General features: G+C 52.8%; 1 protein-coding gene across 14 annotated transcripts in view; it reads right to left on the reverse strand.

The window, feature by feature from the left end:
• Nucleotides 1-27,615, reverse strand: part of LOC107075879 (neurexin-2-like) — a 627,393-nt gene that overhangs the window by 433,901 nt on the left and 165,877 nt on the right. For all 14 annotated transcript variants that reach the window (XM_069180400.1, XM_069180406.1, XM_069180401.1 and 11 more), the window contains one exon: nucleotides 8,908-8,925. In XM_069180400.1, the coding sequence (XP_069036501.1) occupies nucleotides 8,908-8,925 (18 nt within the window). The remainder of the gene's footprint in view (nucleotides 1-8,907; nucleotides 8,926-27,615) is intronic.

Consider the following 27,615-nt stretch of genomic DNA (forward strand, 5'->3'; position numbering starts at 1 on the left):
CCCCACCCCCACAACCTACACTCCACCCCACCCCTCTTTCTGTGTTTTTTTTCTCTTTTTCAGGCCCATTTAATATTGTTGATCGATTTGAAATCCAATAGGATCAACGAGGGTGATTAATCATGCTGTCAGCTTCTGGGGTTTTCAGCAAATTTTTTTTTCTTTCCTGCCTACTTTCCGGAGAAAGATGTGAAGTACTGTCCTTCGGGGGGTGGGGGGGTTGGGGGCAGGAGAGGATCTAACTTCAAGCCTGTCTGACCAAGGGGCAACGCCGAGGACAGGCCGAGCGCCCGTCTGTCGGCTGCCTGGGGGAACTGGCTGTGTCTGGCTGGGCTGGGGACTGGGCACTGGGAGGAGCGTTTCTGGCGAAGGAGAGAACAGAACCTGCCTTTTCTTTTGGGGGGGGGGCTGGAGGAAAAGGGGAAATCCCACTGAATGTGGAAGGGGAACATGCAGACTCCACACAGACTGATGCAGGACCCAGGATCACAGAGCTGTGCGGCAGCTGTCCTAGCCGCCAGGAAAGACGTGGAAGCCAGATAGGTTTCAACTAACTAAACCCCAGTGCTATGACTTCCTTACGATATCGCTACACCGATTTCACACACACTGTACAAGGGCATCTGCTGAACAAATCTACAACGAGCAAAACAGACATCCTTTCTCCAGGGCAACCTATTCACTATTCACTATTCACTATTCACTATTAATGGGAATCACAATCAAGGCAACAGCAATGGCAATTAGCTTGTTACAAAAATACATCACACTACAAATGTTTTCAGGTCATCTACATTGCTCCGCGTCTTGCTTCCTGACCCACGTGCTGCTCATTCACGGGTGCAAATCACATCCCTCATCCAGCTTCCCAAATCCGCGCGTTCCACAGGGGAGCAATCCGGCGCAAAGGGACCCGCTAAAGGAGCCAAGGTCAACCAGAGGTGTCCTGCGGGCTTTCGTTTTGTGACCTGAATTAGTCCGTTACTGTCTCAACCGGACCGGTTTAACAGCCTACCCCGGTGTTTAAGGCCCTGGTGATCGAGCTACAAAGCCCTAGGCAGCCCGCATCTCCAGAATATTCTGGAGAAGCTCTGCATCTCCAGAATATTCAGGCAAAATGGCACATTTAGAAAAGCATCTCGAGACCCAGGAAAACTATGGCTTGTCATTCTAACTGACTCTACAGCCCATGTGGAGGAGATCGGTTGAAAAAATCCTGGTTTCGGTGACCTCACGCGCTGATGTGACCGTGGCTGAGAAGAAGAATCGGGGATAATACATTCTGTGTGTGTGTGCGTGTGTTCTTTCGGAAGCGTGTGGCCATCTGATGCAACTGCAGTGGAATTATCGCCATCCGGAGAGTCATCATCCATCGCCTAGCTGCGCCCTGAGGTTTGCATACATAAGCGGAGCCAGTGCAGATTTTCTCGAGAGGGAGGAAAGCTCGTGCCTCTCCAAACCTCCCCCCCCCCCCCTCCTCCTCCACCCCCCAACCCTAACCTTCGTGAAAGAAACCAACAAAACAAAACAGGAGCCAGAGGTCTTTCCTGCTCCAGCACCATGGACAGCGGACAGCCGGATCAGATCCCCTGGCACGCAAACGAGCACCAGAGGGGAACGTCTGCCTGCTGATCTTCAAACTATAACCCAACCAATCGGGTGACGGGGACCCCGTCAGGTGACCGATGACGGTAGGCTTTCTGGGTAATGTAGTTCCTTTTCACCACCTGCCCTGCAACCAAACCGGCAACTCATTTACCCTTTGATGAAGGGGGGGGGTAAGAAAACAAACTACAATGTATCGTTCCTTGCAACGTTTGCCCAAGGAATTACGCCGCTTGTAGAGGAGAAAAAAAAGCAATTTCCTCGAAATCTGCAGCCACTCTGAATCACAGTCTGTTATCAGGCCCTTGCCACCATTCCTCCCATTAGTGCTTCTATAGCTGCCAGGGGGGTTCTTAAGCTTAAACGCAGTGGTAACATTATGCAGGCAGTAAAACAGTGCACTAAAAGTCTCGCTGATAACAGAGTGCAAAGGGTTTAGGAAGTCATGATGATAAAGACCTCCTCAAGAGGGACGATTGGTCCGGATGCCCCCGCGCCCCGAGCCACGGGTTTTTATTAACTCTCCACCCGAACAGGCGCCTGTGGGACTGGGAGAACGCCGGGCCATCTCTGCGCTCGGAGCTTTTATTAGCTCTGCTTTCAGACGGCCGCCACCTTTCTCAAACCCCTCGATCGTGTTTTCTGCCTCTCCCTTGTCACACACCACGTGCGGGCCGTAAGATCACGACACCCTGAAGGGTCCAAACACGTCCAGGGGGCTGAAACGGTACCGAGGGATCGGGACGCGCAGGCATTCAGGATCAATGTTTTATCTGCCGCCTGGAAACAGAGGGCAGGTCCTCTGGCATGCAGACGACATCTGCTGTTCCAGCCCTCGAAGTCCCTGCCTGCTGATCTGCAAACTATAACCCAACCAATCGCGTTACGCCGACCCGTCAGGTGACTGATGACGGTAGGCATTCTGGGTAACCTAGTCCCGAGAGCAGCTTCCATCTTGCTCCTCTGTAGCAAATTCGCGAATGTGCTCAAATTCCACCTCCTCCAGCACTCCCTTCCCTGCACAAAAACAACGGAGGATGAGCGCGTGTGGACCTATCCGGTATCTCCAAGCAGACGCCTTCCACCCTCTCATCCAGGGAGCCACAAAGCCGCTGCGTACTGAAGACAGAGGACAGGGGACACGTCTCTGCACAGGGGATTGTGGGTGCCTGCATCAAGCCGCCCCACATCCTGAGATCAATCGTGTACGAGCACGCAAACGAGCTACACGGTCCATGTGGTCCCTTGAGGTTCTCTTGACCTCCAGCTGAATGGGATACTTATCTGCGCCGTTCTCTCAGGGCATGCACAGCAGAGCCGACGACAAGGGTGCCGCAGATAATGCCACGCGATGACAGACAGAACGTTACGAAACAGTGAATGACAGTGACAGTGCGAACAGACAATAAACAGAGCGCTGGTAAAGGTAACATTCTGAGGCCAATCAACCCCCTCAGATGATTTCCTGTCTGACTCCCTGGCATTCCAAACTAAAATCTCTCTCTGCTCCTTCTCTCTCTCTCTCTCTCTGTCGTCTGGTCCAGGACACTGAGGAGGAAGAGGCTGTGTCGTAAAAGGCATATGCATGATCTCTTTTAGTGGAGCAGATTAATGCAATTTTAAATCCTGCAGGGACAAATCATTTTAATTAGATGAAAAATGAGAGCTGCACGATATCCCGTTTACTGCAGGGTGCCCGAACCCTAGCTTACATAAGCCAAATGCCACATTTGGTATTCAATTTCCGACTCATTCCGTTTCGCAGTACAAGAAGGACTGAGCATTCCTGAGTGGCGCTGTTTTGAAATCTGGGCACTTTAATAACATTTTCCAATACCTCTTCCCCTCCACCCCCCCATCATGGGGATTTTGCACGAATTCTCGAGTCCTTCAGAGATGCACGCAGATGCAGCAGCTATTCGTAGCTCTGTACTGAATGGAAGGAAGTCCTTGCACTCATTCCGGGCTTTAGACATTCCGCACGTGAATCACAAAGTAAACAAACAGCAACGTGCCGATGAAGATAAGAGGGCAAAAGTTTCGCTCATTTTCCCAAAGCCATTCTTAGAGGAGAAGGCTGTCGCGATCGTAGGCCCTCCTCTTCAGGGCGCTCCGGCTCTCTCGGATTTTAGTTGATTATGTGCACCTGCCCCCTGTTCTGTCTCCTTATTTAAGCCAGGTGCTCTCACTATTCCTGGCTCAGCATTGGGAGACGGACGCCCAAAAGCCCACCTACCAGCGGGTCCAGGAGAGACCCGACGGTATCGGCTTCACCCCGGCGTCCTGACCATCTGAGTCCGGGGCTCGGAGCGCCTGGCCTCGTCAGCCTGGTTTTATTCCCTGTCCCTGTTCCAGATCCCGTTCCGGATTTTAACTGTTTGTTTCCTCTTGGATGGATCCCGGACTTCCCTGAACCCGTTTGCCATCGCCATGCCCCCCCGAGCACGCCCCCCTGTCTGTCAACCCGTCCTGATCCTCTTCATCTCCTCCCCTGATGTCCTTCTCCACTTCCGGATTATACCGTCTGCATAGGGTCCCGAACTACGCTCCCGTTACAAGGCAGCATCCAAACACACACCAACACACGTACACACACAATCCCAGATCCACCTGATCCCCAGGGCGGCATGCCCTCTGGATCTCAGCCGGGGCACTGGTTACAAACCTTCATCTGGTTGCAGATCTTCAATCGTCAGAGGGAAAAAGACATACCTCTTATCGGGAAGAGGTATGCGGATCCTAATTTTCGGAATGTGAAGGATTGCGCCCACTCCCACACATGCCAGCTGTGGGGGGACCTGTTGGGATTTTCCGACCAACACCTTTGCAAGGCATCGGGACAGTGCCGGCACAAGGGGGGTTAGAGACACACGAAGACCAGCAGTGGCAGTGAAAGCATTCTGGGCTCTTCCCATGATTCAACAGGGTGGGGGAGGGAGGTTTGTCGTTGTTTTTAAGGAGGACGCAGGGGGGACTGGGAAGACTGTAATTATCTGGGGGAAATGAGCCTTACGGCTCGGGGGGGGGGTCACGCCGAGCTCCCCGCGCCTGCACATCTCATCAGAACCCCCCGATCGGCCCGATCGGGCCCCCCCCCCCCCCCGCGCACACGTCAGCAACTTTGCTGGCCCGCGCCGCGGGCGCTGTTTTTTTAATGCATATTCAGACAAGATCCCGCCTCAGCAAAAAGAAAAGAAATCCTATTTGTTGCATCGATTCATAACCCGCGTCTGCAGATTTTCGCTCCCGCTGGTGTGCGCCGTGTCTTGGCAGAACTTCAAAGGGGGAGCCGTCCAGCTCCCTGACCCGAAGACGTCTGCGGAAGACGGGCCACTTGGCGTATCGAACCGGGATAAAAAAAAAAAAAAACATATGCAGGAGCAGGAGGCCTTTGAAGATCGGAAAGGACAGCAGAGGTGCTGCCTGCTGTCCAGCCAGTGGAGGTTAGAGGCATCCATCGCTGGCACAAGCACGAGATACAGGCATACAGAAGCCAAGGAGAGAGTCCGGAGAGAGATGCCATCAGGACACGTGCCCCGACCTCTGGAGGAACAACAGCACTGTCTCCCACTGGTTGTTCCCTGCAGCGACATTCACGGCCGTTTGAAATCAGGACTGCCCGCGCGGGATCAGTTAAGGGATCATTAAGGCCCTCTGTGAGGCTGCTGTGGCTGCTTTCCAGCTTGATCTTTCACTAATCTAACAGAGGGGCGAGCGAGAGAAACCACTGGACACCTCGCGCAAGAGGCTAATAGCGTTCACCCCTGCCGCTCGCCTAACGTAAAGGGGCCATTTGGAACTAAACGTTGCTTGCTTTCGCCTCCTCCACTGCGGTGCGAGGCAGCTACGCGGTTGACCACAATTGCTCCCATCACTGGTTCATTACAGGGAGCCTCCGACTGCCAAGCTACTGCAAAAGGCGCAGCCAGCTACCCCTCACACTGGTCACCGGACCCTGAGCGCGGGGCCAGAGCCAGCCTGCAGGCCGCCTTTCATCCCCGCCAAGGCAAGCCCAGAATGTTGTCCGCCGGGCTTTTAAAAGAATCGCTACCGGTGGGCGGGTCCATCCTGTGAGCCATGAAGAAGGCGTGACAGGCGTGGGAGTGGGCGGGGCCGCCCGAGACGAGCACCGGTCACCGCGACGGCCCCCACCCCAGGGACGGGATGTCACGTTCGCGACACCCCTCCTCTTCGGGGCGCTCCGGCTCTTTCTTATTTTGCTGATTACGTGCGCCTGCCCCCAGTCCTGCCCCTCCTTATTTAAGCCAGGCGCTCTCGCTACCCCTGGCTCAAGAAGATGGACGCCCGGAAGCCCACCTACCAGCGGGTCCAGGACAGACCCCATGGCACAGGCTGCATCGCGGCCTCGTCAGCCTGGTTTTATTCCCCGTCCCTGTACCGGATCCTGCTCCGGTTTTTAACTTTGTCTTGTTATCGTCTCGGAGGGATCACCCGGTTTTGAACCTTGGACTTCGCCCCAGATTTCCCCCCTGGACTTCTTGGACTTGTCAGCCTTGGCCACGCCCCCCCCCCGAGCACCAGTGCACAGTGGCCACGCCCCCCTGTTTGTCAACCTGCCCTGATCCTCGTCATCTCCTCCCCGTTTTCCTACTCCACTTACTTCCGGATTCTACCGTCTGCATGGGGTCCTGAACTCCGCTTCATGGGAGCCCGGACCGGCTCCCGTTACACAGGAGCACCGGTGTGAGGCTAGCAGGGACCGGAAATGAAACAGAGATACGTGACGGGTATAGGCAGCAAGAAAAATGACGGCCTTGCGTGGGACAGCCCCTCCGGGACTGACGGTGAAAATTCCCCCCCTTCCGGGGTTAGCCCTGCTTGTCCCTTCCGGGGCTGTCCAGTGTGTCCTGTGTGCTTCTATAGAGTGGCTGTGGCTCATCTTCAAGCAGCTGGAACAGCTGTGGCTAATAAGCCGAGGCTCCGCCTCCACACTGGCCACGCCCCCGCGTAATGCCGCAAAAGGCTTTCTTATCAAACCCCGAGTGCAACGATCCATGACAGCCATCCACACAAGAGGACATTGCGACGGAGGTTCGATCCAGGCTCTGAGCCCGCACAGAACCACCACCTAGACAGCAGATAACTCCGGCACCCTACAGGATCCGGTCCTCGTCGCACAATAATGCTATAAACCCCAGATCCAGCTCTATCTCCGAAGTGTTGCATAGTCTCTCCAACAGGCTGAAGCAAACTTCCCCGCAGCAGACGCACAAACTTCACACAGCGCTTTGACAAGACAACAGCAGGCCCAGTGATGCAGAAATGAATCGGAAACTTCACTAAAGTTCAAGGGCATCGATACTGCATGTGCTCCATGCTGGGACAGGGACTCAAAGGGCAGGTTACGGATCGTACCTTCGGAATTGACAAAGTAGGTTGGTTTCTGTTTTTTTTGTTTCTTTGGTTACTGCACAACCAGCAAAATCCAGAGACAAAATATCAGTTCACTATGTTTATTTCTTCCCATATCATCACTGTGCTGAACCAAGAGCCTCTTTCAGGGTGTCCTCAACAGTGCCCATGAGGTTTTTGTATAGAGAAACAAAACGTACTTATGAGAGAGAGAAAGTCAAAATGATCCTGCTCCGTTCGACAGTCATTTCAAGAACACATTCCCCAACGAGTGTGAATAAAGGCTCAGCTCTTATCTTTTTAATGAGTGTGCTCAGTTGCTCGACTCGTTAAGCTGCGTATTCAGAGCTGGGGTTCTCAGTCGTCTGGTAAGTGGATCTTGACTTGAACTCACAAACCCATTTTCATGTTTTCTGTTTGTGTTTTTCCTTTAGCCATAGAACTGTTCGCTTTGATATTGTATTTCAACTGGATTTTTTTCCCCGCCCGGTTAGCAGTTTTTAAGCGATGCAGCCGAGTTCATGGCTGATGTTTGCTAGAGAAACGTTGGGCGGCGGTTTCCATTGCCCTCAGAAAAGCTGGGTCTTACTGTCTTGGCCAGGATAGGATAGGATGGGAACTGCAGTCCCAGTTTCTCAGACCGGTAACGAAATAAATTCATCAATGGCCTTGCGAAACGTGACAGAAGTTACGAAATAAGCACAAAATCGTGAACTTTGTGAGAGTACTGTAAGTCGGGAGTTCACAAGAATTGTGAAGTGAAGCAGCCCTTCCTGCTCACTAGTCCCTGTACTGACTAATGTACTGAGATGTAAACCAGCCCTTCCTGCTCACTAGTCCCTGTACTGACTAATGTACTGAGATGTAAACCAGCCCTTCCTGCTCACTAGTCCCTGTACTGACTAATGTACTGAGAAGTGAAGCGGCCCCTCCTGCTCACTAGTCCCCGTACTGACTTATGTACTGAGATGTACGAGCGGATAAGTACAGGCTGTGCAGCAGACATTTCACTGCAGAAATGTTCCAGCGTGATCCGCAGGCAGAGTTAACCAGTAAGTAGTATTTGCCAGTGAAACCGTCTGGGAGAGGAGAGCAGTATTTCTACTGGATCAGAAGAGCTGGATCCACCAGCCTGCTTGTTTACAGTGTCACAGGGCCGCTTCACCTCACCGGAAGTCCTGCTGCCTCGTTCTGAATCCCAGAACACGGCGCTGAGCAGATCTGGAAAATTCCTCTATTCTGTGATTAAACTGTAGGCTGTACACATTAGTGTGTACACACTGGTTTTTTAATTGACCATCTCTTACAAGCTTTCTTTCCCAAACACACACCCCTAACAGCCCCTGTAAGTCAAAGCGGTTGTCCTTGTCACCATTTACCACTATACATCACATACAAAGAGATATGTAACACTGCAGCATTCAATTTCTCTCCCATAATAGAGCTGTTTTGTGCCTCTCAGCAAATTAAGAGCCGATTCTGCAGTCAAGCAAAAAAAAAAAAACTTAATTCAAAACCCTGTTAAGTCCATCTTCCATGCACTTTAAACTGAAGCTTGCACACATTTGACACATAGAGCAGAGCAGCACAGCCTTGCCTGTGGGTTGCATGAAAATTTCTCGTGTTCTCCGTGTTTAAGCTACTTAGATCGAAACCTTACGCTGGCTGGGAGATCCCCACAATAGGTGCAGGGAGATGCCTCAGTCTGGGCTTTCTTTGGCAAGGCTGAGCAGACACCCATCTTAAACGAGCACGTAGGTACAGCAGGGCTCAGGTTTCTAAATGTCATTTGGCTTTTCACCATCCTGCTATTTGCTTTAAGTTTATGAGGTGGGTTCTCGTGAGATCGAGGACTGCCCGTCTGAAAACAAGTCTGCAAAGCTTCTGCTGTCAAACAGAACGCGTATAAAAAGAGTGGAGTGGTCTTACCGGTTTGCGATGAATCACCTGCAAAGACAAAAAAAGAGAACAAAATTAGCAAACTTCATTTCGCTAGATCTGTGAGACGTTTCCCTTTCTCGTTTCCTCCCCCCCCGCCAAAGTCAAGGAACAATCCCATGTCCGAGACCAGAGAGAGATCCGTGGAAGCTGATCCACCCGTGGGGGAGTCACTCCAAAGGAAGTTGCATTCTTATGCAGTAGAAAAGTACTGTAAAAAGGGTCTAGCTCTGAGGATCGGCTAGGAATTATTTCACTGGTTAAAAAAACGTCTATGCAAAACATTTTTTTGCAACACATTTCTACGAAAACAGGCAACAAAAACAGAATTTTGAGACGTGGTCATCCCCCAGGCAAGTGGAAGCACAAAACATCGCACTAGTTGCAGCACTAGTGATACACAGTAGAAGGGAGAGCAGTATTTGAGCAGAATCACGATTGCCTACAAAAGTCTGGCCACTGTTAGCTTGTACATGGCTGTCAGTCGGTGACAATGACTTGCTTTTGCAGGGAAGTAGAGGCATGCCTGTTTATTATGGCGTGACTGAGACGCACTTGAAGAGGAGTTTGGATTTGCACTGGACAGAGGCATCCAGGCTCCACAGCCCCAGGTGGAGCGGAGAGCCCACAGCCCAACAGGAGCTTGTGCAGCACAGCAGAGCAACACATCTCGCTGCAATCTGGAGGCTGTGCACCCTCCCGCGGAGCTGTCGTCCTTCTCCGCAGGCGGTAACTTATCTCGCCTTCCAAGCGGTAGGAATACAGAAGGCATCGCTCAAACCCTCACCATCGGGGGGCCCCGAGACACGGGCGAGTTCGTTATCTCAAGTTTAGGACCGAGGCTGATGATCCGAAGTCAGGCCTGTCGAGTCTGCACTTTTGTGACTGCTGATAGAACTGCAGTCTGCGAGCGCTGGATCTCCAGTGGCCTTTTTTTTTCTCTGTGCGGCGCAGCAGGCTCGGAAAATGCACAGCCTCCAGGTACGGTACATGTATTTATAATCGGGGTTTTACTGATGCGCACCCTCATAGAAGCAGGGCAGGGATCCGACTTGAGCCCTGCCCCTGCGGATGATCCCGAAACATCTGCAGCTATACTGTTGCACTGTAATACGGTTGTAATAGTGGATTCACTTCTCGACAAAAGGTGCTACTGGTACAATTATGTGTCATCCTACTGTCACGGCAATATTTTACTTGAACTGAACAATGCAGGAATATATAATCAGCCACGTGTTTGATAAATACTGGTTTGAGTACTGGATTCTCAGCTTGCTTGAATCCCCTGTACTTGAGGTCCACATAGCTTGCTTAGGTGTTATTTTTCAGCACCACAGCCCAGCGGACAGCGCTCCCTACAGAAAGCAGTGGGGCTGGGAACAATGCTGACGTTCTGCCAACCTGCCTGCCTGTTCGCTGGCCTTTGGTTCAGACCCAGTGCCTCTTGGATGCCTTCCCAGTGGCAAGAGAACAATCGCTTCGTCCACCAGCTCCACAGCTGCGTCCCGCACGGACTCCAGATCCCACACTAGACAAGAGTCCCAGGTACTGTGCGTCCTGCAGATCCAGTAGCTCTGCGAGTTCTGCTTCTCGTGGCTGCTTTGTACAGTAAGCGCGAGACACAGGCAGAAATACACCTCTGTGCGTGTGGGAGGACGCAGGACGCACATATGACAGACGATAGACGCGTGCTTCTTGCTGGCCCTGGGGTCAGGAGAGCGTCGTGCTCTGGTCTGTGCTGTGCAAGAACACTCCCCGTGTCACACCTCAGAACCAGAAGAGGGTTACGAACCGACAACAGCCGCACGCGACCCCTTTTATTTTTGCTGGAAACAGCCCCGCACCGATCACCGATCTCGTGAACCCATCTTTTATTTCCCCGTGTGAGCCAACGACCCTGCTCCGCCGCCGAACGCAGTAACGGAGACGACCGGCCAGCACATCGCACGCCCCCCACGGGCCGGCAGGCGAGACCGTCCTCGGACCCGGGTCCCCGGAGCTCGGCCGTGCCGGGCGCGGTGCAGATCCGCCGAGGCTTGTGGCAGCCCGGGGGGTGGGGGGAGACAGGGGCATCACCGTGGTTCCGTCTGAACGGCTGTCAGCTCTAATCTCGGCACTTTTTAATTTTTTTTGCGGCGTTGTGGAGCAGGGTGAGCCAGGATGGGAGGGAGGGGGTCAGTGGTGGGGGGGGGGGGAGGGGGGGATGTGCCTTCACCTGTCGATTTCTCCAATTATCCTTCAGCTTGCCCCCTTTCTCACCCACAGCCCTCGCCAGCTCCTGCCAATTTACTCTGCCATCGATTTAACCCCCCCCCCCCCCCTTCTCTCTCTCCGGCCCATAGATTTTCTCTGCGGTCGGAAATGCGTCACCCTTGCTCACCGAGGAGGAGAGGAGAGGGAGCGGAGGAGGAGGAGGAGAGGGAGAGAGAGGGGTGGGAAAAGAGCAGAGGAGAGCCCAGCGAGGGAGAGACGGGTGTGTGGGGGGGGGGGAGAAGAGAAGGATCGCTCTTCGCTCAAGGTCGTCAGCCGCGAAAACACAGCAGGACGCGGGAGGGAGCCTGTGTGCAGAGCTCCCGCCTCCCGCCTGCTCCAGACAGCCCTGTTTACAATGGCTGCCCGACCAGACAGCGCGGGCCGCGCTCATCAATTCTGATCGGGGAAGGGGGGGGGTTGAGGGAGAGGGTCCAGCCGAATGGATTTCTGGCTGGAGCGGTAATGCCGGGGACGTAAACCAAGATTGCCTTGCGCTGTCACACTCCCCTCTCAAAGCCTCGGGCCCAGACGGCTCGGGCCAGGTCAATCACCACCCTCGTCGGCATTCTTCACCCCCCGGCAAAAAACACAATGATCCCTTCGCCAGACAGCAAGAACAGGCTCTGTGTACATACGTTTAATCCGCGGGCAAGGACAGCTGAGCTAGAGGGCTTCTAACAATCGACGTGCTGCACAACTCACAGAGCTTCGGAGGAGTATTCTCCCCCTTTCAGGGACGGCTGCCTTTTTAAAGGGAACTTTTTTCCAACCATGCTTGGTTGCTCAAACGGCACTCGAAGGACGTTGAACGTCAGCGAAAAGAGGGAAGACAACAACACACACCGGTTATATAAGTATTCGCCCCCCTTTGCCACAGCAAACTTGCAAAAAAAACCCTGACGTCGCCAGGAATATCATCATGTTTCAGCACGGAAATGCACTTGCGAGGAGTCAGGAATGAGAGTTTTAAAACGGACAATTAATTCACATCTCTGCAGAGGAGCTTGGCTATAAACCTCTGTTCACGACAGCAGCGGAAAGCTGTGCCGCGGTTGTGTTTATCAGACCAACAGCTGCTCGATTTCTACTTCATGATTTCAAAACAAAATCGGAAAACAATTACAGCAGAGCTCTGATTCAGGAGCTCGACGTGACACCTGAATCCCGAAGGTAGAATTAAAGCATTGAAAGTGCACAGTTGTCTAATGTTTATAATTTGGGTTTTCATAAAAAAAAACCTGTCACAGGATGTTTGAAGAATTTACAGAATTACTGGAAAAAATTAAAAGAATAAGAGAAGCAGCCGTAGAACTATTAATGAACTGAAAGTTTAGTGGTGATACCTTAGTAGTAGCAAGTAATGTGCAGGAGGTACAATAGTGTAAGATGGGGCTGCAGTAGTGCAGGAGGTACAGTAGTGTGAGAGGGGACAGTAGTGCAGGAGGTACAGTAGTGTGAGAGGGGGCAGTAGTGCAGGAGGTACAGTAGTGTGAGAGGGCGCAGTGGTGTAGGCGGTACAGTAGTGCGAGAGGGGGCAGTAGTGCAGGAGGTACAGTAGTGCGAGAGGGGGCAGTAGTGCAGGAGGTAGAGTAGTGCGAGAGAGGGCAGTAGTGCAGGAGGTACAGTAGTGCGAGAGGGGGCAGTAGTGCAGGAGGTACAGTAGTGTGAGAGAGGGCAGTAGTGCAGGAGGTACAGTAGTGCGAGAGAGGGCAGTAGTGCAGGAGGTACAGTAGTGCGAGAGGGGGCAGTAGTGCAGGAGGTACAGTAGTGTGAGAGGGCGCAGTAGTGCAGGAGGTACAGTAGTGTAAGAGGGGGCAGTAGTGCAGGAGGTACAGTAGTGCGAGAGGGGGCAGTAGTGCAGGAGGTACAGTAGTGTGAGAGAGGGCAGTAGTGCAGGAGGTACAGTAGTGTGAGAGGGAGCAGTAGTGCAGGAGGTACAGTAGTGTAAGAGGGGGCAGTAGTGCAGGAGGTACAGTAGTGCGAGAGGGGGCAGTAGTGCAGGAGGTACAGTAGTGTGAGAGAGGGCAGTAGTGCAGGAGGTACAGTAGTGTGAGAGGGAGCAGTAGTGCAGGAGGTACAGTAGTGCGAGAGAGGGCAGTAGTGCAGGAGGTACAGCAGTGTGAGAGGGGGCAGCAGTGCAGGAGGTACAGTAGTGTGAGAGGGGGCAGTGCTGTAGGCAGTACAGTAGTGTGAGAGGGGGCAGTAGTGCAGGAAGTACAGTAGTGCGAGAGGGGGCAGTAGTGCAGGAGGTACAGTAGTGTGAGAGGGCGCAGTGGTGCAGGAGGTACAGTAGTGTGAGAGGGGGCAGTAGTGCAGGAGGTACAGTAGTGTGAGAGAGGGCAGTAGTGCAGGAGGTACAGTAGTGTGAGAGGGCGCAGTGGTGTAGGCGGTACAGTAGTGTGAGAGGGGGCAGTAGTGCAGGCGGTACAGCAGTGTGAGAGGGGGCAGTAGTGCAGGAGGTACAGTAGTGTGAGAGGGCGCAGTGGTGTAGGCGGTACAGTAGTGTGAGAGGGAGCAGTAGTGCAGGAGGTACAGTAGTGTGAGAGGGGGCAGTGGTGCAGGCGGTACAGTAGTGTGAGAGGGGGCAGTGGTGCAGGCGGTACAGTAGTGTGAGAGGGGGCAGTAGTGCAGGAGGTACAGTAGTGTGAGAGGGCGCAGTGGTGTAGGCGGTACAGTAGTGTGAGAGGGGGCAGTAGTGCAGGCGGTACAGCAGTGTGAGAGGGGGCAGTAGTGCAGGAGGTACAGTAGTGTGAGAGGGCGCAGTGGTGTAGGCGGTACAGTAGTGTGAGAGGGGGCAGTGGTGCAGACGGTACAGTAGTGTGAGAGGGGGCAGTAGTGCAGGAGGTACAGTAGTGTGAGAGGGCACAGTGGTGTAGGCGGTACAGTAGTGTGAGAGGGGGCAGTGGTGCAGGGGGTACAGTAGTGTGAGAGGGGGCAGTGGTGCAGGCGGTACAGTAGTGTGAGAGGGGGCAGTAGTGCAGGAGGTACAGTAGTGTGAGAGGGCGCAGTGGTGTAGGCGGTACAGTAGTGCGAGAGGGGGCAGTAACATCACAGGGGGCTGCAGTTGTGTAGGAGGTACAGTAAAGTGAGAGGGTGGGCAGCACTAGAACTGCAGTACCCAAGTTCTTAAGACTAATGAACGACCTCCCTCTGTCTCTGTGCAAGAGGCTTTTTATCCTGACTCAACAGCCTTTCACAGCTCTGTCTCAATGGAGTAGCACAGCAGAGAGTTGCATAAAAAAATCCCTCCCTCTGCTCCTTTTCCCTATTTAGCAGTCAGTTCTCCATGCTTCTCAAGCCAGGAAAAACCCTTCAAGGCAAAACTGCACAGCCAAAGAGATATAACAAGACCTAGCCTGAGATTTAACTAACCGTAATGCAAGACATACGAATGTGTCCCTAACCCAGATTCTCTTTCTAATGGGATTAGGAGGACTCGGGGAGCATCTCGAGCCGGGAATTCCACACTTTGAGGTGTGTTAAAGGAGCTGGATTTACAGGCACCGGCACTCAGAGAAAGAGTTTCTGATAAAAAGAGGAATGAACCGGATTTCCCAAGCCAGGCTGTCAGCATGTGATTCAGTGCCTCTGTGGTGCACTGTCACATCTCCAGAGACACCGCTCTAGGGTCTTGAATTTGTTGGAAGTTAGATGGGGGTTCTCAATAGGCACGAGGCCATATGCTAGCTACACCGTGGTAATAATCACATACCTGCATCTTAACCAGCGGGCAGCATGGTGCTACAATGGTTAGCATTACTGCCTTGCAGCTCTGGGTCCTGGGTTTAATTCCTGGGGTGGCTGTCTGGGTGGAGTTTGCATGTTCCCCCTGAGTTGGGGCGGGTTTCCTCCGGGCGCTTTGGCTCCTCCCACAGTCCCAAAGACATGCTGGGAGGTTGATTGGCTTCTGGGGAAACTGGCTCTGGCGTGAGTGTGTCAGTATGTGCCCAGTGATGGACTGGTGTCCCACCCAGGGTGTGCCCTGCCTTGCACCTGTTGCCTGCTGGGATAGGCTCCGGCTCCCCTGTGACCCTGTATTGGCCTGAGCAGCTAGAAAATGGATGGGCAGCACATGGAAGGACAAAGACAGACTTGTGTCTGCCAAAGCATTCTTCACTTTTAAACCAATCTAAAATCAGTACATACGACTACTGAATGTGTGCTCTTAATGCATAAGAAAAACATCATTTTTTACCCATCCTGCTCGCCTGGGTGTGACTAATTAATTCTCGAAGAACTGCTTTCGGGATTAAAACCGTCGAGCTGTTTAATCCCAGAGCAGGCTCTCTGCACTCGGCGAGGCCCCCCTGGAGGCCCGCCGCTCATTAAAGTCAGGGCGATAGCTGCTGCCTCTACACCCCCCCCCCCCCCCCCCACGGCGCCGCTGTGGCGATGCGAGGAAGATCGCTATCGCCCGCTGCCCTTCGGCGCATTTCCGCCTGCCTGTCTGTCAGCCTGCGACCCCTGTGCTGCCTTTGATCTGTAGTCGTTAAAGACTTGTGATCAGCTACAAAACAGAGGTCTGATGCCCCCCCCCGTCAGCGTTTGGTACCGCCCATTCTAATCGACCGACCACAATGACAAGGCCCCTTCGGTGGTCTGATTCCAAACACTTTGGCTGGGCAGAACCAGGGCATGCAGGCGCAGAGCCAGAACTATTCACGGCATCTCAATCGCATGCACGTGCAAATCCAAGGTCGCTCAGTGAGGACCGCATCCTATACAAGCTTTCCAGGTCCACCCCCAGCAGTGTGTACCCCCACCTGGGTGAGGCGCCAGTCCGCTCCCCACACCCCAGCTCTCAGTGGGGAGGAAAGCAGAGTGATGGAGCCCGTTCAGAGAGGGGGGTTATTAGGAGGCCATAGGCCTGAAAAGGCAGGCAACAAAACTATTATTTGCCCCAAAAGCATCGGCCTGACCCAAAAAATCAAGGACTGTAATGAAGGTTCAACACAAATGCATGCTCATCACCCCGACGCACAGCGCCTCGCTAATTTATTTTTCAGTCCTTGCGTATTCCTCTTTGTTTCCATCGTTGTCGTCTCCCCCCTCCCCCCCGCCAAACGCACACCTCTCAATCTCTTTCTTCATTGCATTTGGTGATCATTAGCGGGTTCACTTCCTTCTTGCGCGGACTGTGGTATCAGTGCAGAGCCAGGTCTGGCTGTTTGAACAGAGAGCTCCTCTTATCTCCCAGACACATCTTACATCCAGCCATTCGCCAACTGCTTTATCGAGCACAGATTCATAGGGTTGCAGGGGGAGCCGGAGTCTATCCCAGCAAGCAACAGGCGCACGGCAGGGTACGCACTGGACAGGACGCCAGTCCATCACAGGACAAACATACACCAGGGCCAGTTTTCCCAGAAGCCAGTTCGCCTCCCAGCATGCCTCTGGGCTGTGGGAGGAGGCAGGAGCATCCTGGACATATGACAGGACTCTAAAATACTTGTTAATGGAATGAGGGCGAAGGCTTCTTGGGTGACTTTGTAACACTCTGTTGGGGGCTGCTGCTTCTTTTTCGAAAGAGGGACAGTAATCGAAACAGGAGGCAAGCCGTTTGCGGGCCCAGCTCCTGCAAACCCCCCCCACACTCCCCCCCCCCGCTTGGTCCTTCACCCTGGCCTGCCTCGCTCAACACCGAATCCAGCTGAAGAGTCCAACACTGACATCTGAGGCTCCAGATGGCTCTGCTCCTCGTTCCCAGACAATCTGCTCTTTTGCACATGGCTCAAGCAAAGGTTTTCCATTTCCGTTGGAAAGGATCATGGCAAATCCCTCTGTCTATCTCCTGCAGGCCTGAAACCAGTTGACTCCCTCAGCTTTCCACCTTTGGAGAGTCCGAGGTTCACTGTAGGGGTTCCTCATTTTGTAAAGTAGAGTAGAGTTTATATATACTGTATATACATTAGAATTCTCATTCGTGCTGATCTCTCTGGACATACTGTACACTGTACAGCTGACGACACAGTACAACAGGCAGCACCACACAATGTAGACAAAACGTTACTACTACAGCACACTACAAGTGTACTGACACTTGAACCCATTCCACTGCCATGTTTTATATATATATAACAAGCAGAATGAATAATTATCAGAACAATAAATGTGTAGTACTGAAAAAAAACATGGTAGTCCATGCTAAAAGTGTATAGTGCATTGAGTCTGAGCTACTGCCCAGGCAGCTGTTGGGGACGCACACTGCAGGGGGGTAGACACTGTTCTTAAGCCTGGTGCTCTGTGCTTGAATGGGTCGGTACCGCTTGCCAGAGCGCAGGGGGGGAGAACCGTCTGTATCTGGGCTGGTGGGGATCCTGAATGATGGATCGGGCTTCACTGCGACAGCGGAGGGTGTGGATCTCGCCGATCGAGGGTCAATCACATCCCATAATCCCCCGGGCCGTTGCCACAACCCTCTGTCGTGCCTGATCTGTGCTTTTGGACTAGTGGAAGCGGATCATGGCGCAAGAGCTAGGCAGCTCCGTTTCTTCCTACCCAGCGACCCCTTAAGGCTCAGGGCTCAGGACTCGGGGTGCCCCGAGCCCCTAATCCCGGATCCGGCCGGATCCAGGGTTCCACAGCTGGCCACCGAGGAGCGTGTACTCTCTCTGGCTTAGCCTCTCTCCCCCAGATCCCAAAGAGGCAGTGTGGAGGTCCGGAAGACACTGAATTTTTCATTAGCGTCGTCTTGACACTAGGTTATGGAGGGTGGCGGTGGGGGGGGGGATCTTTAATAGAAATAAAGAAACTCGAGAGGGAAGAGGCAGCCTGATGGAAAACGAACCTTTGTTGATAAGCCACCTTCAAAGGCGCTATATAAAATATAGTTTTATTGTTATAGTTTTATTTATTATTATTGATGAGGCCCTGCGGATGGGGTGCTGTCCTTTTGCCACCACAGTGTGCAGAGTCGCTGGACCCCAGTGGTCCCAGGTGGGAGAGAGGGATGGAGGGGGGGGGGGGGGGTGTTGTGTTGCCTGGTAACATTGCCAGACAGCCTGGCGTCTCGCCAGCAAAGCATTAACCTTTTTCTGCGGAGATGACTGGAAATGGATCCTGAAGGAGCCAAGCTGGTGGAGCTTTGGGGTGGGGGGGGGGAGGGGAGGGGAGCCCACAAAGGCTACAGAAGCTTCCCAAAAGGGCACAGAAGGTCAAGAGGTGAGCGGGAGAGGAGGACCCAGACGAGCACTTTCGGATACCGCTGGGGTTGCTCCAGTCGGTAGAGGGAACTGGATCTTTCGAGCACGCTGTCTCGTGCTCCAGGTCGAATCAGTGCACTACCTTACACGAGAGCAAACGCGTTGCACCAAAAGCTGGACCTGCTTGCTCCGAAACGGGAAGTTTGTCGGTTCTGTGGTGCTGCTGAGGTGCTGGCAAACAGGAGGGAGATGGAAATCTCAGTGCTGCCGTGATGGCCAGAGTTTGTAGTGAGAGTCAGTCAGCTTTGCCTGCGGATTTGCAGATCACAAAAGTGTGTTGCTTTTGCTCGTCATCGGACAACCGGGGAGTACACCTACGTCCACCTCTAAGGACAAGCAGCTAAATCCTTTACATACTGTACCATGCTCTGGAAAGTCACCACGTTCCACCACCGGGCAATTCAAAACATGTTTCACTGAGCTTGCTAGGTCACACACACACACACTGTAATATAAGATACGGCTTGCCTGCAGACAGCTACCGCGCCATTCGGGGAAATATCCTCAGTGATCTTTCGCACAGACCTCAAGCTCCTTCTCTCAGCGCACATGATTACAAATCAGGCCTGACTACCCGCCAAAAAAACACAGACCAGATCATTACTTGAGTCAGTGGTCAATCCTACGTGGAGTCCAATTTTCTCCACACACACACACGCGCACACAAACACCATCTGGTGGTGCGTTACAGATAATATTTCCCCCCGACATCCTACGCACACTGCGAGGGAAGCTGGTCGGTGACCCTGCAGGATTTTAATTTATCTCAAAGACAGGAGGAGAAGCTCAGGGACCCCGAAATGAAGGGAAAGAGCTCATTAAGCAGTTGGCTGAACCAAGTGCTAAATACCGGCTCCCTTAGATAATGAACTTTGACACCCACCCCACCCGACGCGGGGATGACCCATTATCCAGTCACCCGGGCCCGCTCATTTTAAACCTGCAAAGACCAGCCCCGAGCAAACGCTCGCCGAGCGGGCGTGCAGGCGCATCCAATAGGCGCGGACTTTAATCCGCACAAGGAAGGCAGAGAGTGTGAGGGCGCTGTCGACGGCGGTGCGCCAAACCCTGCGCCGAGCTGGTTCCAACATGAGAAGCAGCTGCGACAAAAGCCGCTCTATCGCCCTGCAGCTCCCAGCTGGCAGCCCCACTGGAGACTCAGCAGGTGTGAGCCTGGCCAGGACCTGGAGGGGGAGACTCCTGGGAAAGCTGAGGCTGCTGCTGGAAGAGGTGTGAGTGGGGCCAGCAGGGGGCGCTCACCCTGCGGTCTGTGTGGGTCCTGATGCCCCAGTATAGTGACGGGGGACGCTACACAGTTAAAAGGCGCTGTACTTTGGATGAGACATAAAACCGAGGTCCTGACTCTCTGTGGTCATTAAAAACCCCAGGGTGTTTCTCATGAAGAATAGGGGTGTAAGCCTGGTGTCCTGGCCAAATTCCCCCCCTGGCCTTTACCCATCATGGCCTCCTAATAACCCCCCTCTCTGAACTGGCTCCATCACTCTGCTCTCCTCCCCACTGAGAGCTGGGGTGTGGGGAGCGGACTGGCGCCTCATCCAGGTGGGGGTACACACTGGTGGTGGAGGGGATCCCCCTGACCCGTACAGAGCTCCGAGCGGAGGGTCCAGGAAAGCGCTACAGAAGTGTGAGGAATTAAAACAAATCCTGCACCCATCCCCCAGAGCTTGCAGGCCTGACATGGACACAAGAAGAGGAACAATAAAACCTGATTCTCCGTGACAGCTAATTATTCATTCCCCCCCCCCCCCCCCTCAGCTTCCAGAAGAGATCTGTGGCTTTTTACCTTCGGAGGGGGGGGTTGGCGGGTGGACTGTGCGTTGCAAACCGTTCTGAAACTGAAGGGCTAAATCACGACAGCAACGGAGCGCTGTCACACTGCAATTACCACGCCACCACTTGAGAGCTCAATGCTCAAAATTGCACGCCAGAGAAAGGATATTATTTCAGGTAGGCAAATTTACTCCAGTGAACAAAAAAAAAGATCGTGGCCGTTGCTGTCATCACAATCAATACGGCTGAAAATCTTCTCATTAATATTTCTGCCTGTGTCGCGGTTATCTTCTGCAGTGATTCCGCGTGTGGAAACAGCGCTGGTTCCTGGGATCACCAGGCCCGCAGTGTGGAAGGCAAGACGGCTCTCATCTGTTTGCCTGCTTCGAGAGCCGGGGGTCCGATTTGTAAACACATTTAGGATATTTTTTTCCACGCCTTTTCATGGCCTCTGCTGCTCCTCCATACGTATTCTGATGGGTTTGCTTCTCGTGCCTGTGGGCTCGCGGACTGCGAAGGGCAGGATTTTGGAGAAAAAAAACTGGATTCTAAAAGATTCCAAAACCCTCCGTCCAAATAAACCAAGTGTTTCTAATAACAATTAATAATACTCCTCACACTTCTAGAGCTCTTTTCTGGAGCCTCCACTCAGAGCTCTGTACGGGTCATGGGGGTCCCCTCCACCCCCAGCAGTGTGTACCCCCACCTGGATGAGGCGCCAGTCCGCTCCCCACACCCCAGCTCTCAGTGGGGAGGAGAGCAGAGTGATGGAGCCAGTTCAGAGAGGGGGGTTATTAGGAGGCCATGATGGGTAAAGGCCAGGGGGGAATCTGACCAGGACACTGGGGTAACACCCCTACTCTTCTCGAGAAACACCCTGGGGTTTTTAATGACCACAGAGAGTCAGGACCTCGGTTTGACGTCTCATCCGAAGGACGGCGCCTGTTTACAGTCTAGTGTCCCCGTCACTATACTGGGGCATCAGGACCCACACAGACCGCAGGGTGAGCGCCCCCTGCTGGCCCCACTCACACCTCTTCCAGCAGCAGCCTCAGCTTTCCCAGGAGTCTCCCCCTAATTCACATTAGTCCATTTCAGCAGATGCTTTAATCCGAATGCATTTCCAGGGCCTAGAGTAGGGAATTCTGCACCGATCACTGCTGCCGCAGCTGCTGTGGGGAGGATCTTGGTTTGACAGCTGATGGGCTGAGGATTTTTAGCGGCTGTCTCAGGATTGGGGGGGCCCTGCAGTGGGTCAGGGGTAGAGACGGGGGCTCGAACCAGGAACCCCTGCTTTATCTGAACCACTGGACCACCCAGGCTCCTTTGCACCCTTTAAGCTGACAAATGATATCATTCGCATTCATATAAACAGGGCTGCTACTACTACTAATAATGTATTTTTAATAATAACAATAATTTAAATCAGCTTGCGGAGACTGAGAAAAGAGGGCATGAATGAGGACATCAGATCCTATTTAATTCAGGAATTGACTCAGGGGCGAGGACTCACTGCGCTACCTTAGGATTTCCTGTAGACGGTTTATACTGTATATTTAATTATTATCTCGCAAGACTGTTTTTTGTAAAAAAAAAGAGATAAACTGTGCATGCTTCACAAACATGGATAGGGTACATGAACAGACAAGAGACTGACGAAGAGCCAAAACCCAGGCATAGATAAATGAATACATCATTCTAAATAATGCAAAATTCTAGCTACGCGGCTGTGCTATTCCGTGTGATGGTTCGTCTGTGACTGCACGTCCCAGGGAGCAGGCTAATATGCATAGCCGATGTTGAGACGTGAGACTTCTGCTGTGCAGAGTCCCAGGATATTTCAAAGGAAAACAGAAAGGCAGACCAAGCTCCAGTGGCCAATTCAGCTCAGTAATGCAAACGCCTTCACATAAATGCTCAGTCTGGAGGGTAATTCTGTGACTGTTTAGCAAGTCACACATGAATATTATATCCCCTCCATACCCAGATAGAGATCTACAACAGGAGCCTTATTTAACTTTTATTCACTGGAACTTGAAGAAAGCGAGTGAGCTCGGCTGTCGGGCTCTGAGCGCAGGCCACTGGGAAATGCAGGTGTGGGCAAGCCGACCAATAGGACAGGAGGGTGTAAGCGAGCCAACCCATTGGGGAAGGCGGGTTTAAGTGTGCTGACCAATGGGAACGGAGGGCTTAAGCATGCTGACTAATGAGAAAGGTGGATTTAAGAGAACCAACCAATAGGAGAGGCAGGTAGAAGCGAACCAACCAATCGGGGAATGCACGTTTAAGCTTGCCGATCAATGGGAAAGGAGGGTTTAATCATGCCGACCAATGGAAATGGCAGGTTTAAGAGAGCCAACCAACAGGGAAGGGGAGTTACGTGGGTCAACCAAGGGGAGGGGGGGACGCAGGTTTAAGCGTGCTGACCAATGGGGAAGACAGAGTTCAAGTGGGCCGACCACTCGGGGAAGGAGGATTTAAGAGTGTTTGTCATTGGCTGAAAGGGAATTAGGGGGGACCGAGTCACGCCCTAGGTGGTGAAAAGGCCAGATTACACTTTGGAACAGTGTGGAAAGAACAGGGGTTCGGGGGGAGGGGCACCCTTGGATGGTCTGTACAAGGACTAAACACTGGACTGTTTTAGCCTGATCAACGTGCACGGGAATCTTCTTGATATGCCAGCAGCACACCTGCAGCAGCATGACACCACCCACTGACAGCGGAAGTGGGTGTGAACCCAGCATACTAGTTATTTCGAGAGAGCCGTCTCTCTTTCTCTCTCGTCTGACTCTCTGCTCCTCTCATTCTAGGCTTCAGGACTGTTTTTGTGTGCCTATCTCTCTCTCTCTCTCTCCCCTTGTGTTGGTTTCTCTCTCCATCCATCTCAACGGGGCAGCAATGAATTGCCCCAGCTGCTGCCCACTGAATGCCCCCAGCTGGGCTATGCCCCTTTTATTAATGCCCCGTCTCCTCCTGTGTGCTGACCGGTGATCCTATGGTGTGTCTGTGACCGGGCCAGTCGCCGTTGTAGGCAAACAGAGACATGTCATAAGTGATCCCGGGTTTTTTAAAGAGAACGTCTTAAGCCTTCCTCCCTCATTAGATGCTCCAACTTAATAAGCAACCTGCATTTGTCTTCCAGAATGCATATTTACCACCTGTCTCGCACAGTATACCCAGGCCATCTCTGACACCACGCGCACCGCCCTACGCCGCTCTGTGTGCGCTAATGATCTCTCACGCCCAGATTTTCTCTCTCCAGCCCTGTGAGTGTTGCTCTGGATAAAGGCTCCGGCAGAAGACATCAAACGCCGAACACAGAGGCAGCGTGGCAGACATATCTACGAGGGCAACGCCGGCAGAGAACGGATTGACAGTAACACCAGCGCAGAGAGACCTCCCCGAAATATCCGGTAAGAACCAGCAAGGACCGCTGGATCAGCTGGGCGCATCAAAATCCGTTAAATCCGTGTGCAGCCGGCGAAACCCGGCTCAATCCGTGTCTCTTTGACTCTCGCTGGTAGTTCCTCTTTTCTCTAACCGGTGCGGTGAGCTCTGTAATTGGATTTCCATCAGCTATGTGGGCCGACAGGTCCACACCGTTTACAATACTGCCAGTGGCTCTTGGTTTACCTTGTTATAAACACTGCCTGCAAGTCGGGCGCCGGCGCAGGAAGGCGTGATAATTCTTACTGCTAATTGTCGCGGTTTGGTGAATGAATCACACATTGGCATAAGGAGCAGCTAAAGAAGAGGCTCTAATTGCATTGGTGGTGGGTACTGTGGATAAAGGGTGTTAAATCAAGTTAGATAATAATAAACTGGGAAGGAAAGATTTTCAAAGTGGGTGGCGAGGTTGGACAATGAGCAAGATCCACTGGTCCAGTCAGACCAGGACTATAGACTTGTTAAACCAGGAGGACAGCTGGTCCAGGGGTTCAGGTCCAGTCTTGTCAGACCAGGAGCACAGCTGGTCCAGGGGTTCAGTTCCTGTCCTGTTAGACCAGGAGGACAGCCTGTCCAGTGGCTCAGGTCCAGTCCTGTTAGACCAGGAGGACAGCTGGACCAGTGGTTCAGGTCCAGTCCTGTGAGACCAGGAGGACAGCCTGTCCAGTGGCTCAGGTCCAGTCCTGTGGTCCGGATGTTAAACTACAGTCCTGTGAGACCAGGAGGATGCTGGACCAATGTTTAAGGTTCAGGGGTGTTATACTGTATAAGCAGGCAAGATTAAGAAAACTTGCTCTTAACAGGTACAGCAGACTTTGGCTCCTTGTGCAGTGTCAGTGTGTTAATATAGACACAGAATCACACATATGGTTGCAGAACACAAAGCTCTCACAAGCCCATCACACATCTCAGAGTACTCACACACTCTGCAATGGCTTGGGGGAAAACACTGCACCCCTGTCCCTCCTGTTTCCCGGGAATCATCTGGGAGATGGTTGGAAGGAGAGGAGAAAGTCAAGTCTTCTGCAGCCAGATGTGTTATTCTGCGTTCAGATTTATACACGTATCCTGCACAAGGAGCCAAAGCCAAGTGTGTTGGTCTATCTCAGAGTGTGGGAGCCTGGAATGAATACCAAGATCCAGTTTGAGAACAGGGAAAACACCTCAGAAACTTTTACTTACATCAGCTGGTTTCATTGCATTAACTTCGGGGGCGCATTCATCAAATCCATGAAAACCGTTGCCTCGGGAGGGACATCCTGTTTGCGTTTTACTACCGGGGCCATACTGTAAATAACACGCCGACAAGACGGCCACATTTCAGACGGGCAGCCTCGCTCTCTCCCACGGCCAGCACGCAGGCTCTCAGAGTGGCGTCGCCAAACAATTCTTCTTCGTTATGGGGAGAAAAGTGCAAATCGCTCCCAGGGGCAGGGGGGATAAATCTGCAGTTGCGCCCCCCCCCCGACTCTGACACGCAGCCAGCCTCCCCCATCCGGGAGTAGCTGCTGATGGAGCTGATCGCCGGGGACGATAGTGCCCGCGTGCCGCCGAAATACCCCCACGCCATCTCAGAAAATGTGCCACGCTGCCTTGAGTGTTGGCTTCGTTACTGGGGAGCGGCAGTCCCAATTTCTCCGGACACAAAATAAGTTCAGATTATGCAAGAAAGGTACACATTTTGAATGAAGCAGGAAAATGGGAGCTCTGCGAAAGTACCGTACGTCGCCCGTGCTGTCGAGAGTTCACATGCATCGTGACGTGAAGCGGCCCTTCCTGCTCACTAGTCCCTGTGCTGACTAATGTACTGAGATGTGAAGCGGCCCTTCCTGCTCACTAGTCCCTGTACTGACTAATGTACTGAGATGTGAAGAGGCCCTTCCTGCTCACTAGTCCCTGTGCTGACTAATGTACTGAGATGTGAAGAGGCCCTTCCTGCTCACTAGTCCCTGTGCTGACTAATGTACTGAGATGTGAAGCGGCCCTTCCTGCTCACTAGTCCCTGTGCTGACTAATGTACTGAGATGTGAAGCGGCCCTTCCTGCTCACTAGTCCCTGTACTGACTAATGTACTGAGATGTGAAGCGGCCCTTCCTGCTCACTAGTCCCTGTGCTGACTAATGTACTGAGATGTACGAGTGAATAAGTACAGGTTGTGCAGCAGACATTTCACCGCAGAAATGTTCCAGCGTGATCCGCAGGCAGAGTTAACCAGTGAGCAGTATTTGCCAGTGAAACCGTCTGGGAGAGGAGAGCAGTATTTCTACTGGATCAGAAGAGCTGGATCCACCAGCCTGCTTGTTTACAGGGTCACAGGGCCGCTCCACCTCACCGGAAGTCCTGCTGCCTCGTTCTGAATCCCAGAACTTGAAGCCGCGCGGACCCGGAAATTGAGTCTATTTCACGATGTAAACGGGAGGTGTCACAGGTCACTGTGTACATTTTACTTTCACTGTGGTTTGAAGAGCTCTCATCCGTGCCGGTTCTTTCTAACCCCGAAATATAAAAACAGCTTTGCAGTTCCCCTCTAACGTGTAGAACTGCCTTGGCCGGGAGCTGCTTGGGGCTCTGCTCTGTTCTGCTCTGCTCTCCGACACCGCCTAACGGACTCCTGATCGCCAAGGTGCACGCTGTGGCAGCCCTCTAATAAAGAGATATGGGCCACGCCAGGCTCTTGCTTCAGCCCCAGAAAGCTGGAATTAAATACAGATTAACGGGCATCTAAGAGGTAGCAGGGTCCAGCAGGCCCACACAGTTCTCTTAATATTTTATCTGTCAGCGCTAAACGGACCTCTGCTACACTTCACTGGCCGGACTTAATGGTGGTTAATGGGCTTGTTTTTTTGTTTTTTTTTAATGATTCAGTTCCAATAAAGCTCGGTTATCAATCACGTCCCGAGTTCAGTCGAGAAAGGTCACAGAGGAGAGGGGGGCGAGGTATCCTGGGAGTTTGCCAGCTACTTGATCCGAGGAGCTCATCCCGGACGTTTCTTTGGCTTTGATCCCAAGATGCGGCGGCCAGCCTTTCAGTGGGCAGTGATTACGGGTTATGGTATTGCCAAGAGGGAACTTCGTGGCCTCCGTACCACTCTCGGAACTACAGGGAAGAGGATGTTGATATCTCAAAACCCGTACTGGATACGCGTTGCTCGGGGGGCTCAACAGCGACCTTCAGCCCCTTCCTGAACGTCAACTGGCCATCTGGACGGACTGATAGGAAGTTGCAAAGACGAGCACGATGGGAGAAACCGAGCAGCGCAGAGGGCCCGGAAGCCCAGGGCATCTGTGAGCCAAGCTGGTGCATGCCCTAAGATCTGTTTTCCCACGGCATTGCTTTTTAGTGACAAACAGCCGACATAGGCAGAGCAAGAAGATTTGTAAGGTGCCATGTCGTTGCAAACACCTGGCCTTGCCACGGGTGAGAGCAAGAATTTCTAAGAAGGTCAGATTTGAATCAGCCCTTCCTGCTCACTAGTCCCTGTGCTGACTAATGTACTGAGATGTGAAGCGGCCCTTCCTGCTCACTAGTCCCTGTGCTGACTAATGTACTGAGATGTGAAGCGGCCCTGCCTGCTCACTAGTCCCTGTACTGACTAATGTCCTGAGATGTGAACCAGCCCTTCCTGCTCACTAGTCCCTGTGCTGACTAATGTACTGAGATGTGAAGCGGCCCTGCCTGCTCACTAGTCCCTGTACTGACTAATGTCCTGAGATGTGAACCAGCCCTTCCTGCTCACTAGTCCGTGTGATGACTAATGTACTGAGATGTGCGAGAGAATAAGTACAGGTTGACCAGCAGACATTTCACTGCAGAAATGTTCCAGCGTGATCCGCAGGCAGAGTTAACCAGTGAGGAGTATTTGCCAGTGAAACCGTCTGGGAGAGGAGAGCAGTATTTCTACTGGATCAGAAGAGCTGGATCCACAAGCCTGCTTGTTTACAGGGTCACAGGGCCGCTCCACCTCACCGGAAGTCCTGCTGCCTCGTTCTGAATCCCAGAACATGG

Source organism: Lepisosteus oculatus, chromosome 18, assembly GCF_040954835.1.
Source record: "Lepisosteus oculatus isolate fLepOcu1 chromosome 18, fLepOcu1.hap2, whole genome shotgun sequence".
Classification (NCBI taxonomy): domain Eukaryota; kingdom Metazoa; phylum Chordata; class Actinopteri; order Semionotiformes; family Lepisosteidae; genus Lepisosteus; species Lepisosteus oculatus.